The sequence below is a fragment of the Bemisia tabaci genome, chromosome 2 (genome assembly GCF_918797505.1).
Source record: "Bemisia tabaci chromosome 2, PGI_BMITA_v3".
Taxonomy (NCBI): Eukaryota; Metazoa; Arthropoda; class Insecta; order Hemiptera; family Aleyrodidae; genus Bemisia; species Bemisia tabaci.
Window position 1 is genome coordinate 59,921,885 of NC_092794.1, and position 15,689 is coordinate 59,937,573.

The 15,689-nt window shown below is 33.8% G+C and overlaps 1 protein-coding gene across 1 annotated transcript in view; it reads right to left on the bottom strand.

The window, feature by feature from the left end:
- Positions 1-2,459: 2,459 nt before the first annotated feature.
- The window catches only part of LOC109042712 (KICSTOR complex protein SZT2), a 52,969-nt gene continuing 39,739 nt past the window's right edge, over positions 2,460-15,689 (bottom strand). The window contains exons 45-57 of the mRNA XM_019059608.2: positions 14,663-14,833; positions 13,491-13,710; positions 12,557-12,698; positions 11,844-11,907; positions 10,931-11,079; positions 10,071-10,251; positions 9,098-9,311; positions 8,358-8,491; positions 7,336-7,505; positions 6,650-6,874; positions 5,461-5,635; positions 4,517-4,786; positions 2,460-3,954 (exon numbers count right to left, since the gene is read on the bottom strand). Coding sequence (XP_018915153.2) covers positions 3,829-3,954; positions 4,517-4,786; positions 5,461-5,635; positions 6,650-6,874; positions 7,336-7,505; positions 8,358-8,491; positions 9,098-9,311; positions 10,071-10,251; positions 10,931-11,079; positions 11,844-11,907; positions 12,557-12,698; positions 13,491-13,710; positions 14,663-14,833 — 2,241 coding nt within the window. The 3' untranslated portion in view covers positions 2,460-3,828. The remainder of the gene's footprint in view (positions 3,955-4,516; positions 4,787-5,460; positions 5,636-6,649; positions 6,875-7,335; positions 7,506-8,357; positions 8,492-9,097; positions 9,312-10,070; positions 10,252-10,930; positions 11,080-11,843; positions 11,908-12,556; positions 12,699-13,490; positions 13,711-14,662; positions 14,834-15,689) is intronic.

Here is a 15,689-nt window from a genome sequence, read left to right on the forward strand (position 1 = left end):
TCGAAATGACAGCACAACGAATCTGAAGCTGTGCAGTTAAAAAATACAAGTATTAGTCATGGCAAGGCAGTATGTAGACCAGTGAAGGTACAGATATACTAACAAATTCAAGAAATTAAAAAAATTTAGTACACAATTTGGTAAACAGAGCGTATTAGATATTACAAGTGTGATTAATGGAGATGGGTCTACTTTGGGTTCGCTTTGTTTCAAGGAGCCCAGTTGGAAAAGAAACACCTGATAATGCAGAAATGAATTAAATGACTGAATTTTAGAGGACTGTATTCTTGCGATGGGTAATTTGAAATATGCTACACAAGAGCGGATTTTCTGACTTCTGAAGATTTCAATTTCAACAGATAGAGAGCTGAACATGTTACGGATGATATTTATAACGTTATCGCCATTTTTCTAGCTTCTGTAGCTTTGACAATAATTTAAAAAAATTGATTTGGCACAGTTAATGCACTCAGCTGTGAAATACTTGAACAGAAACTGGCTCACATTTACTTTTTAAGCGACTCTTTTAAATTTTAATTTTTTGGCTTTTGTTCCAGTCGAGAATGGGCCCGAGTAATTGGCCCGAAACGTCCTGGTTGTGTTTTCCTATTTCTTAGCCTTGTAAACTCATTTGCTTTGTATTAAATGTGTTTTCATCGTTAAAATTTAAACTTGGATGGTAGATTCTTTAGCCGCTCAACAAGGAAACAGTTCTCAATTTTATTTGACAAAGGTTGTCTTCAACTTTGATTTTTATAAATCACCTCTGTACTAAATTTTAATAAACGGCCTTCTCACAGATTTCACGACTCAACTATAAGCCACACATCAAAAAATAAATCCTTAAAAATATTATCCTAAACTTAATCAGACTATTTTTACGTGCCACCAAGCGAATCAATGGTAAAATAAAACTATGTACTTATCATACTTGGATCACATTTAGCGGAAGGAAACCAACTTGATTACAATGCTTTCGAAATTAAACAACTTCTTCTTTACTCGAAAAAATACTAAATACATAAGCGGTAATAAAATGTACACAATCGTTTTCTTTTAGAATTAACAATTTTATGTTGGAAAAACAAACTTACGTACTTGCTATTCTAGGCATTTTGCTAAGATGAAGGTGCCTGATTTACACAACACTGTAATCGCATTGTTTCTCTTCTGCTAATCGCAATCTAGTTTTGTTACAATGAAGATTTCCTGCCATATTTCAATTTTTAAAAGAATGATGGATGAGAAACCATTGTCAATACACACAATTTTGAAGGATTTTTTATTGCCTTCTAAGAATATTCTCTAGAACTCTAGCACAAAAATGATGAGTACACTCTCGAGTAAATAAAGTAGACACTGAAATTTTATCACACTGCAATCGAGACATGTGTTTCTGCACTTTCACCAGTTACATACATAAATTTTCTTCGAAAAAAGAAAATTCATTGATTTGTGAGTGAGTAAATTTCTCTGGAGCTGTAATGTTTAGAATGGTATAAAAAAATTGTAACAAAGACACATGTAAGTGTTCACAGGGAAAGGAACCTGGATCCACAAAAACTTTAAATTGAACTGATGATACCGAAATATATAGGAATATTAGTAAACAGTTTGCAAAAAAATAGAACGGAAAGGTCAAACCAAACCAGAGTAATGGCAGATTGAAGTTTGCAGTTAAAAAAATAGTTGGGAGAAAAGTCCAATTAATATTCTGATTTGTCATGTTCTGGGTAAATACAAAATTACTGCATTATACTATAACTTAACTCCCTCTATTAGCACAAAAACGAACTAAAGCTTTCAACAGAAATTCATCTCCTTTTTGTCTCCATGGACCAAGGCTCCTTTTACCATGGACAATAACATTTCTATAAAAAGTAGACAGTAAAAAGTATGCAACTTCTGAAACTTAAGACTAACTTAAAAACTTACAATCAACTATGCTTGACATTATTGATTTTTGACAAACAACAACAATAATTACAATCAGTTCAACTCAGGTACCAATATCACAAAGGAGCAATAGAAAAATAGTAATATATAAAATGAAACAAAAAATTAAGTTTCATCCTCGAAGAAACATCGAAGGAGAAGATGAGGCTTTTCATGGTGAAATAACACATCTCGTTCTTTTTTAAATATGTAGGTACAAAAATATAATTTACATTATGTGAAATATGGCTTCAAAACCAGGAAGTATATAAAAAGAGCAAAAGTCAGTCGGACCAAGTGCTTCGATATATATTTAATAGACTACATTCTTGTTCAAAACCGGAAATTTCCAGAATTCAATAGAGTGGGCTCAAAAAGAGGCTGTTAATTTCGCATCCGACCTTCTAAGCCAATTGATGCACTTTATCCTTTGCACAAATAAATATTTGTAATAAAGAAAATGGATTTTTAAACTCCTAATACCCATTTTGAGGGTTGCTCAAACTAATTAGTGCAAAACTTAAAAATGCAACTCACATGATACTCCTTTTATGCTTTCTGAAATGCATGGAAAGAAGAATTTCCTGTGCCTACTGGGCACATATTCTGAGAAAAAGATGAGGATAATCAATTATTAATGATTTTTTTTTCTTTTCTACATTTTCATGCGATCATAGAAAACTTTAACAAAAAATACGAACAATACTCCCTCTTTTGAGGAAAATTAATTTTAGGCAAACTGGCAATGTTCGTAATACGGAGTAGATTTTGAGCTGCTGTTATATATAAGTCTATTTGTCTCTAAACGAATTATAATAATGAAATAGAAGTATGTTTTCAAGTACAAGAGGCAAGGTCCTTTTGAAGTATATACATACATTGACTGTAGTAATGTACGCTGCATGAAATTAATACATGGTAAGCCCAATTTTTACTCTTTTCACCCCATTTGTCATTAGCTGTAAATTTGAGGAAGATTACATTTCAACATACTGGAGCAAACTAATAAAACGTTTCTGATTAGATTTAAACAAAACTGGAATTCTTCATCTAAAGAACAAGACTTATCACTAGAATATCACCAATGATTTACAATGATGAACATTATAATACACCAATCTATATGATTTAGCCAGACCCTGGTGAAGCTTAATGAAAGCATATGTTGCACTGATCAACAGTAATAGCATTGATTAGGGGTCCGTGAAGCTTTGCTTTTGCTTCGCATTTGTGGAACGAAACGCTTCGCAACGCCTTTTCTCCTAACCTCAATTCCATCATATTTCAACTTATCTTGAATGCGGAGTGCAGAGTATTTACCACAATTTTATAGATACTGCTATGTTTTAAATTGAAATAGATAAAAAAAAAATTTAAAAGGAAAATAAAAAGTAAAAACAGTTTTTTTATCATTCCTTGATAATTAAAGCAAAACCGATGACAAATTTTAAAAAAATCTTAGATCTGCTGGCAGCTCAATAAAAATTTATTCTTAAAATTTAGGAGAAAAAGGGGGAGAATTTAATGAATGTATTCTTCACGTATTTCCCGGAGTTCAATGAAATTTACCACCGCCTCTTGTTGAGTCGCGACTCACTGGAGTGACCGCCACGAAATTCTGCCGGTGGTTCAGCTTATTTGAAGAAAGTTTTTTTGTCCACTTCGCGGACCCCTAGCATTGATCAACTTTTAATTGGAGTAAAATAGAGGTATTTGGAAGTGTTTTCAATAAAATTTTTCAACATTCACTGATACTAAAATTAAAACATTTAACAAATATTGTGGGTAAAAAACTCAGTCAATTTTCCGAGAGAACAAACTTAATACTTACAACTAAATAACGTTTGAGAGAAGACTAAAATTGAACCATGGTTTGACAGAAGTAAAATCACATTAAATGACTCCAGTCCACAGGTGATAACAACAAGTGTTGACAACGCCCTCAAATAGTGCATAGAAGTCCCCAGCACTGACTTCGTTGTGTTTGTCGATTGGTTTGCGCTGAACCACCGACAACTCCTATCATTGAACATAAAAACAGCGAATCATTAGCAACTGTAAAAACAAAAACCTCCGTTGATCAAGAGAAGAGTTGGGAGAGAACATTGAAAAATGATTTTGCTGAATTTCCTCATCTACATCAATATTTTGTTAAAACTGATTTGGAAGAAATTGAGAGGTATTAATGCTCGTATAATTCTAAATGTGCTTGCATCCAATCACGTCTAAATTTCCACTTTCAGACTTTAGAAAATTTAAACACGGTAAAGTCTTTCAGAAAAGTTCCCTGCTGTTTGCATTTGACTCCACTAGAATAAAAAAAAGTTCATAATACACAACTAAAAACTTAATTCAGCTTTTTAAAAAATTATTGCTTTTTGTTTCAGTTCAAACTGGAGCTTAGAGATAGCGTAAATGGGGCCAGTTTTGAAACCTTAACCTTACTTACCTGCAATCTTTTTCAATCATTGAAAAGTTATCAAATTTTTTGTAATTTCGAATTATGTGTTTATCAGAATGTGATAATGGAGAAAAAAAAAAAAAAAAAACATGGAAACAAAAAAGTAGGGTGAAAACTCACACATCTTGATGTTTGTAGGTCTAAAGTGAGCATGACAAAGGTATTGAGCAGTCTGGAATGAAGAATGAGGAGATGCTGCATTGTTCCTTCAGGTGACGTAAAATGGCGTACATTGTCAGCATATTTAACTGTCAGCACTTTGATCAACGCTTGATACCACGATAAGGGTTGTGAGAGTATCTTTGAGAGGGGAGGGTCCATTTCGGTAAATAATCTCACATCCGCTAAACTGTGGAGTTCTTGAAGCTCAGTATACGTCAAAGCAGTTAACTGAAAAAAAAGTGAGTCAGGTTATTTGTATTGCATACAATTTTAACTTCTTTAGAAGCAGATAACAGACAGAGATTCTGTACTTTTGATAGTGTATGAGGGACTTCATTTTGATACGTTCTTTTTCCAAAATTTGTTTATTATTTGGTTAGATTCTCTCACATCTCTTTCTGAGCAAACCTGGTGGCAAATGACAAAGAAAAAAAGGTCTGCGATTGTGAGAAATTAGGAAATAAGCTACACGGACTATCCAAATACTTCATAAAGAAGTGGATTTCGGAATTTTTCTACGTGCAAATTACTTATGAATGATACATTAAAATAATGTTTTTTCTGACACATTACTGTCATAAATTTGACAATTTACCTACAAATTCTTATGTTTCACTTATCGCAGTTAAAATTCGAAAATTTTCACTGAAAGGTTCTGGTAACTTGAAAGTCAGGAACGAATCAAGCAAATAGAAAACTTTCCTGCCTTTCCTCTGCAACTTTGACAATTTAAGGGCATTTTAGGAGTGAAAGCATAGGAGCGATAGGGAAAATTCCTTGAAAAAATTTAAATTTATTACTAACTGAATTAATAAGAGAGAATGAGGTAATTTCGACGGATGCCTGAAAAGCTTTGGTTTACAAAAATAATGAAAAAATTTGGTTGCAGTTATGACACATACTGAATTCGACGAGGATAGAAGTCTGTCCCAGAGAATGTGGGTTCTGCAATCAACAGCACCTTTGTTCAGCATTTCGATGATCTCCTTACGCGCTGCCTCGTTCTGCTCGCTCATTAATTGCTGCATAACTTCTTCGTGCGATGAATAGTAGCCCATGTAATTCACCGACTCTTGCCTGAATTGAATAGGTACAGCATGAAATGTGGCTTTTAGTGAATTCGATGGATAATACTTGGGTCAGATATATGAATTTTTTGGCACTCATGCAGGACCACCCACACTGCTGTTACGGAGAGAGAACAGTAACTCCACTTGAACGAGAATCACGGTTAACACGTGTTTCATGCACTGAGGGGCTCACATTCTAGTGAAGTTACCGCAGTCTTCACAGAACTGATCAGTAGATCTGCAGAAACAGATTCTACTCAGCCTTAATCCCTGAAAATTTGAAAAGCTTGGAGCATGGATGTGCCAATCCCTCAATGTCTATGGACAACAAAATACCGTCTAAAGTTGGCTGAAAATGCTAGACACAAAGCCAATAAACCAGCAGAAAATGGAGAGGAAAAAAAAGTCCCTTTTGCTGTTGACATTTATACATCAACGCAGAGCCTCCAAACTTACATTGTTTCTTGTATTAAAAAAAGAAAAATTGTCCTCATTTCATGAAAAATTACAAAAAAATGAGGTCTACGATGCAGTATTTGCAAGTGATTTTTTGAAAAACTAAGACCTAATCATTGATTAATTTAAAGTACGTGGTGACGAAACCTGAATGACCAAAATATGGGGTAAATACTGAGGGGATTCCGCTACATATATGCCTCTTTTCCAAAAAACCACTAAACTGTAAGTAATCAAATAAATATACACAAAAAAAGAAAGAAAAATATTTTAAAACCGTACAGATTGAAAAGAGTGCAGAGAGCCATATGATTGATATTGTTATGCTTGGAAGCTACAGTGCAAAGTTGTATCATGACAAGTTTTGATCTTTTAACTGATACTTAATCAATTTTTTTTAGAATTTTTACATTCCTGACTAATGATCAGTTAAATTGCACTTCACATCAAGGCTAATCAATTATCTTCGATGTGATGTGAACTTTAGTCAAACAGGTGAGATGCAGAACCTTTAGTTGAGATACAAAAATAAGATAGTGATTATACTATCGTGAAGTAAACTTACCGAATAGTAGACAAAGGTTTCTTTTCAATGCCATTTCCATTGGTTGTAGGTGTAATACTGTTTGTGGTATTTAAGTTTGCTGAGTCATGGCTCAGCTCCTTCTCAAAATCAGAGATGTCAGAGCACTGCGATTCAGATCGAGAGTTGAAAGTAACAGGGTTTGCAGTCGAAACAGTACGAAACTTTCCGATTTTCTGTTCCACTTCCAACATAGGATACAGCTCTCTGCAAAAACATTAACATGATGTAACTTAGTTTCTACATTGTCAGTTTTTTTTTCCATCAAAATATTTCTTACTTTAAATAACTTGAGACAGGAGTCTGGCAACACTGGGTTTCGTCCACTTCTATTAGTCAAGGCAGGGAGCAACACCAAGGATTGATTTTTCAGAATAGATTTTAAATAAGAAAAAATATTATTTGCCAGCTTAAAAGTACTTTACTGACCAAAGAATACAATAGGACAATATGGAAAATAAAATTATAAGATGGGTTGCCAGAGCAGAAGAGAGCCCCTTGCTTAAAATATTGAGAAGTCCTCACTCTTGAAATTATTAAATATTTCTGGGACTTCTTTTAAAATTTTTAGTCTACCTTGCCCATCTTCTGATTTTACCTGAAGTCTCAGTTCTTCAGTTTGTTATAGTAAGTAAAATATGTAAAAATAGCATTGAAATATGGCGTACCTTCGGCTGGTCATTAATATGAAGTACTGCAAACAAAGAGCAGAGACATCGCTATCAAGTTGCGTTATTATCACCGTCACATCGAAGTCATCTGTTTGCTGTATGTCATTCTTATCCTTATAAGTGACAAATGGCATACTTTTAATTTGGACAAGCACATATTCGCTCTCCTGGGGAAAGAGAGAGTTGCAATAGTGAGTAATTTGCAAAATTCAAGAAGAAAGCGAATAGAGAGAACTTTTCGAACAAAGCACAAATCAAAATGCTGATAAAACTGAAACATCAGAAAAAACTCAAGTGACCAACCTCTCCTTTTGTAGTCTCAAACATCTGGCCAAATAGGTAGTTGAACAGCTAAAGTTCAAAAATGACAAGCCATCACTAACAGCATTTTAAGTATGAAACAAAGCGATGTTGGGACGGTGAACCATTAACTCTAATCACATTACTACCAGTATTTGTACATTATCAAATTGATAGGTAGCTCGCTGTAAATTGGCATTGCTGTTGTATCATAAATATATACTTGTTATTTTACTGCTTAAATGTGGAAATGAATTTGTTCTTTTAAGATTCCCAACAAACCAAAAATTCATTTTCAACTTAATTTAGATTAAAATGTCAACTACACTATTTTATCAATGACTGGTCAAAAATATAAAATATAATTGCTGAAAAAATTGTACGTCCTAGATGAGCACTAATCCCACAGTCTCTCAGTCACCAATCGAACACTCGTCTGTTGAGCCACGTAGCGTTTCTGGGCAGAATCTGGCTCAAGTAGATAACCATCTGTACCTGAGTCTCTGTGTTTTAGGGAGATATGTCTTAAAACAGCTAATATACTTGCGGCAACTCTCAACTTGGCTTAAAACCTCCTTAGAGGACAAAGACTCTCTTTGATATTTGGATTTTCATAAATTTAATCAATCAATTAGTTGTAATAAATGACTAATTTTGACTTCTATAAGATAAATAGTTCCTCTAAAGCAATTTTAAAAATAGGAAGGAAAGAGACGTACGACTGGATACCCGGATCCAAAGCCAACTAACGACTCCATACAGAGAACTTTCATGTTGTAAACTTTTTCATTACTGAGAAGATAATTGAAAAGCTGACTTGGCGGAGTTGTTAGATCATCCTTGAACAACGTATCTGCAACAGAAACCATACAATTCAAGTTTTTTTCCTGTAAAATATACTGAAACTAAGAATTTCTCATTGTACTGAGAGGAAAAAGAGGGAAATAAGTTAGTAAGGCCAAGAGAGAAAAAATCCTGATATTTTTTGGGGTGGTTCCTGCCCCTCATCGACTGAGCATACCTCCAGTCTAAGTGTACTTCTACATTTTAGTAAAAGATAAAATTAGTCAGAAAAGGACTCTATTGGAAGATATTTTATAAAATAAAAAGAAGTTTTGATTTTTCGGTGAATTTCCTCTGTTTTCTTGACTGTTCTAAGCTTGAATATTCGTTAGTATATTTGCTACTCTGCATACATCCTATATCTAGGACTTATTTAATTTTTGATCAGTACACAGATTTTGTACAGATTCAGTGTCTTGCTTGTCATTTCTTAACTTCTGGCTCCCCGCAAAAATTAAAAGTTGTTAGTCTTCATTGACCAATCGATCATCTTGAATCTGTTACAAAACATCATCAAAGCATACACATTGCAACACTTTCGTGATAAATTAAAAAAAAATTGCTCATCGATAGCTCGAAGAAAGAGCTTAAACAACTGAATCCCCTTCAGTCTTACCAGTGTGGACCAGGCTTCTTGCATAGTTGGGCGATTTGGAATAGTACTTAAGAAAATCATCCAGGAAGCTAGTTATGTGATATCGAGGTTTCAATAGGGTCTCTCGTTCAGCGACAAAATGGTGGAGGCAGCGCAAGTGGTAGTCGTACGTGAAGGAATGCAAGTGCATGGAGATTTTCACACGATCACATTCGTCTAGAAAACTCACCGTGAACTTTGAACGAAAAAAACATAAATGAATTATAATCACATGAACTGGTACTCACTTGTAGAAACTACCAAAAAAAAATCAAAGATTCTTGATCGCCTTTCCATGCTGAACTTTCACTTGATTTAGTATTCTGAATTTTTTACATAATTTTGTGTAATGTTTTCACATTCAATTTGCAAGAGATCGCACTTTGCTAAGATAAAACAAAAGTAATTTGATTTTCAACTTGCAGATATTAATTTTTTGGTAGAAAATATGCCATTCACGACTTTCAAAACTTCCAAATGCAATATTCATTATCGAATTAATTACATTTTCGTGTCTACTAACCCTCTCACCGCAGCCTAAAAAATACTTCTTCGATGCAACAATATTGAATCATAAGAGATTAATTTTCAACAAGGCTTGTCCTCGCTTGGATGTGAATTTTTGATTGATGTGTTTTTAAACTAAGCACAACTTTTTTGGCTCCTTCGGGAAAAACTGCGTAGGAGCGAGACTCTCTGTCACACACATTAGTTGTCTCATCCAGTAAATTATCATACATGAAAGATTACATTCATTATTACTTTTCTCAAAATGTGTTTTGATAAAAGAGGAAGACTCCTGGAAAATTCAAGCTAGCTACATTAATAGACATGAGAGAAATTTTTAATCGCATGCTCTACAAATATTTCTCTGTGAGAAATATGTTTGCCATAACCTATATACCATATTGAAATGAGCACTTAGGTAAAACAAGGAGGAAATATTATGAAATACCTGGGAAATAAGAGGGCTCAAGGATTTTGCTTGTTGGAGCCGTGTGCACTCGAGCGCATAAAGTTTGGCGTAAAAAAACGGCTCATGGAAGAGTAACTCAAAGAGGAGAATTCCACCGAGAGATGACTTTTGCAAATAAGAATGTTTTCCTAATTTTGCTGAACTCTTGTCTTCTGGTTTTCTGTGACAAAAATTCATACTTTGATAATAAGAAAGGAGGAAATAAAATAAAAAAAAATGCCAAACAATTAATTAAGTGACATGCTTCGAATCAGACCAAACTGTGCTAATCTAGAGTGCAACACTAAAAAACACAAGGGTTACTTTTATTCTTTGTTGAGACTACCCTAGTATTTTCTACAAAATTTTGCACAATTGTGAAAAATGAATCAAAATGAGCACACATATGTTTCAATTACATATTTATATGGTAAAAGACTCAATGAAAGTTGAATTAACAGAGAGAATATAACTGTTCTGAATGATTTTTCTCGTTTTATGCTGGTAGGGCGCTTCGTCTGGCAGCTTTTATTATTTATTTTAGCTACAACATTACGCTCAAGGAGGGACTTCAACTATTCGTATCTTTAATCATTATGTTTCAAAATTTCCACTTGTACATTGTTTTTTCAAAACAATACTGCCTAACGTTTTAGCATGAAATTTTAAGAGAAAAATTTGGAGGAGACAAAGAAAAACCACATAACAGAGCATGCAGTAATGATCACTGGCTGCTCTTTGACAGGGAATCTACTACATTACAAACCATAATTCCCATTATTCTTGTTGCACTACCAAAACGAGGCTTCTAGGGTCAAAATTGAGTAAAAAAAACTTGCCAAAAGAGCAATGATAGTTACCCTTTTTGATTCTGAGGGGCTCCGACTTGAATAGGTATAAAACCTAGGGTTTGGAGGTACTGCTTGTATTCATGAATGAAATCCGTGCAGATAAGTTCATGCCATTTTTCATCCTGTTTTGTTGAATTTGTACACTCATTCAAAAAAATCTAGAACAAACAGTAAAATAAACAGTTACTCTGACACTTCAAAAAGAAACACTTCTACTGTCTGTGCTGAAAAATCAGGTGCATTGTCAGAGGGCATTCTTTGAGTATATATGAGCCAAAATTATCATTGCTCATTCAATAGGAGTGTTAAAATAATGGAATTAGATTCCAAAAAATTAAATACACTTGTTTGAGAAAGATAATCAGATCAACTCTTGAAGTGTTCAATGATACTTTGGATAAAAGGTGCTAAATACTTAACTGAAAGTTAAAAGGGGCACACTGCACGGGAGAAAGCCAAAAACAGTAAAAAATAAAAGTTTTTGTTTCTTGCAACATCTATTCCTCCATCTTAGAGACACTCATGATATATGAAAAAACCTCATAAGCAAAAAAATATGACCTCAGAATCAGAAGTCTTGACAATTGGACGTATTTCTGTCAAACGGAACTAAGCGCCAATTTGAGTTCTTTTTGAGGAAATTAGAATGCCGGATAGCGCGTTCTGTCAAACGGAACTAAGCACCATTGAAAAGCATTGCAAGTATAGGACAGAATGAGTCCAATGCCCGATTCCGCCGCCAATCCAAGCCCCCCTCTTCTTTCCTCCCCCGATGGCGCTTAGTTCCGTTTGACAGAAATACATCCAATTTTACTAAACCACATTCGACCAAATTCATGTTCTGTTGGGAGAGGTTCCATTGTTCTACACCAGGGCAACTCAACAGATGTATGATATTGAATAATGATAAAAAAAGACTTACCTGAGAATTGCATGGACTTAGATTTAAAGCGTGGTCTCTAGTGGCAGCTGACTGTATTCTCCACCTGAAATTTTAAATTCACATCATTCAGTCAAATTTTGAGGGGGAAATGATCAAAATAGGGGAAAAAATTACTTTTGACCCTTTGAATCAAACTTTACTTTAACCCATTCAAAAACAAATTTCTTCCATTACCTTCCTGATATTCCTGAGGTTTTACCATTATAGGGCTCTTAGAATCCAATCAGTAAGTTCTAGGACATTCATTTTTGTCATGTGTGTAAAGTTCAAGTTTAGGTTTTAGAATTTTTGGTCTCAGTTTTTTCGAAGTCTCATTGTGCAAGTTGATAGCAGTTTGATTTAAGTTGAAGCTCAACAAATCCCAAATATGTATTCATTAAAGATGTATTAGACATGGAACACATTAAAGTGAAACTTCAAGACTTCTTCCCTCAGAATATATTATCTAAACTTCAAACCATTGGATCATTGGTTTGGATTCGTATTTTTTGGGGTCAGGATGTTTGTCCACCTATCTTGTGTTGCAGTGACATCAAAATCTGGAATTTGAGTCTCGGCGGACCCAAGTCACAATGTCTGCAGTGTTTTACACATAATACATGGAACATATAACATAAATAAAATCTGTCTAAAAATCAAGGCAAAATTTGACTAAATGCACCAATATCAAGCGATGAAATTTTAGACCATACCTAGGTAAAAACAAAAGAGGTGTAATGCAGAAATGGATGGTGCGGGCATTCTGGATGAATAGTTCGAGAATTTCAGGAGCCATTGGAATGTTTGGTGTTGAGCCTCTTGTCTGCCACATTGTATACAGTTTTTTCTGTTGTTCTGGAAAAAAAATTGAATTGATAATTTGTACAAAAAATATTATGTTACCTGAAAAATTGAAACTGGTGGTGCTCCGTTGTAAGTATGACAGCGTAATATGAATTCTTAAACTTTCAATGCAAAGAGGCTCATTAATGGACTCATCTCGCTGAATCTACCACCCTTTGGACATTGGAATATTACAAACCTTTCCTTTCTCCTTCTTCAAGTATAAATAAAATTCAACTTGAAATATAGATCGTTTTCTAGTGACATATTTCTATTCATTCTATCTCTATGGGCTTTTCAGACACCCTTTTCTCATCTTTCATATCAATTTTAGATTCTGAGGGGTTGAAAGAAAATTTCAAAGAAGAACAAGAAAAAACCCTCTCTTCTAAAATAAGCGAAATCCATTGCAATAATGTAATGCCTCCTCAAATAGGCATAAGAATTCTTGAGATTATTTAATTATTTGTTAATTTATGTATTTTTTTTTTTTTTTTTTTTTTTTTTGGCGTATAAAATGAGGAGGGCTTTAGAAAAAGAGAGTTAATTAATCCACTCTATTTGCTTCTTAAAAATAAATTACAGATATGAGACATTGATTTCATGGTTCAAACAGCCCCAACAATAGAAAAAAACCAAAAAAAAACAACAAAATCAAGTACTATTAAAACCTGAAGAGTTAAGTTTAAAAGAGAAGAGTTTCGAATGGACGATATGGAAAATTTACTTGGAGTCATGATCTTATATCAGTTTGCAAAAATTAATAACTTAAAAAACTGAACATTAATTTGAAGAGTTAATTACCTTTGGAATCACTTTTAAGAATGTTGAGCATTTGCTGAGTGTTTCTAACGACTGGATCCGCTACAGGTTTAGAACCTTTTTTTGGTAAGAGAATAGTATTGCGAAATGCCTCCAACAGAGATGGATGGAGAGCAGCACTACTGCGTGGTCGAGGTGGATGTGCAGGAAAGTGTGTTAAATTTTCGACATCCGTGACGACTGTGTTGTAGGGGTTATTAGACTAATTAAAAAAAATATCCAAGGTTAGAGTAAAATAACACAAAATAGAGAAAACACTGTTGAATGAGATAGATTAAATATATATTAGTAACAACTGTCATTATACAGGCTCTTGGGTGAAAAGAAAATTAAGAGAAAGAAAGATAATAAACTTAAATCTAAGTCATTAAATATTCCTTTTAAAGTGAGAATAACAAGTCATTGATACAGTGTGCAGAGCCGCAATTCAATGTTTGAATCTTATACTTTGCGAATAAACAGAAAAAATCATCAATCCAAAACCAAGTATCTACGTCCAGTATTAACAGAGTGGTCACCCTTTGATTAAAAGCTTGGATGATATTACTCACAGTGTTAGAACCAACTGAGGTTTCTTCCACACTTTCTTCCTGTGATATTTTCAAAGGTTAATATTTCTACTGATAGCAAACTAGGAAACAGGGTATTGTGGCACTTTTATCTCTTTTGAAATAGATATCATTACTTTTTACTTCCTCGTATCTGGAGGATTCAACCATTAGGACACATTTCTAAGACAGAGAAGGTACTTTTTTGAAGATAATGTAAAAGGTGTTGGAAATTTTTCTTTGACTGCCTGTTATACAGATTATGAAATTCCCACCTTCAATTGCAAAATATTAGAGAAATTTTGATTGTTCAAGCTAAAATTGAACAAGACTATCTGTGTCAATACATGATGCCTATTTTTGATTTGCAGGTATAGTTTGCAAAACAGTACCGCTGAGATAGATTCCAAAGACTAATTTAGAATAATACAATCCATAAAATCATAAGATGAAATGAAAAGAGATATATATACAGAGCACATTGGTAAATAGACATGCTTGAATTTTTATAAAAAATAAGTTACGCATAAGTCAATACATACATACTATTTGTTTCACAGAAAAATTAAAGGGCTGTTCGCAGAGGAGTGCATACGCTTTAATTACCTGATTCTGCATCTGCCTGATGATTGGCTGATTATGGAATAATCCCATTTTTTGGTACAGAATACTTGACAACAAATTAGAGCGAGCGCTGAGCCACTGACCCAAATTATTAGTTACTCGATTCAGGGATTCCACCCTGTCTTTTGCCCAATTATAGAGGTGCAAAATTATCTAGAATACAGAGTTAAAAAGTATTATTTTGATACCTATCCGAAAAAAAAAATCATAAAATCAAACTTAAGAAAAGTTTGTGGCAGTTCTTGGGAAAGATTGTTTATTCAGGTTGGGTTTTCTTGTGCCTCCCTTTAAGCAGACCCTATTGCCAGCGACTACGAAATCCTGCCCAAGGAGGCAGGACATTTAAAAGAGCGTTTTACGAACTATGCAGATTGTCCATTCAAGAGTGGATTTCAGACTTTTTTGAAGTGTCCATAGTGATTTTCAAACAATTATACATACAGATAGTCTATTTACATGGCTGTAACTCTTACAAGCAACAGATTGCAATAGGGCTTTCAGACATTTCATGCTGATAGAGAGCTCATTGAAGCCATTTCCTGTGGAATACTTTTTGTGCACAGCAGAGAATCTCAAAGAAACTCATGCATTTTTAAAATTTGGAAGAGGATTTTTTCTTGAGTTGCAAATTATCAGAAGAAATAAATACTTACAATAGAATTGTAAAACTATATGAGCTAATGATAAAAAAATTTTTTTTTTCCACTCCATTTTTTTTCATTTTCAAAAGGAAAATGAGGAATATTTTTCCGTGAAATTTTTAAGGAATATAATACGTGCAAAAAAGTGATAAGAAAGAAATAAAAGATACGTAATACACATTATAGAAGATGGTACACGAAAAATGAGACAGGGAATATGCTGTAATCCCCAATGGAGAATTTGCAAGGGTCTGAAACTTGATGAATTTCGTGTTTAAGTGGAATCTACTGATTTAACTGAACACAAAATTACCCTTGATTCATGAATTGAGCAATAATTAGAGGAGATGTGACAAAATAACCGATTC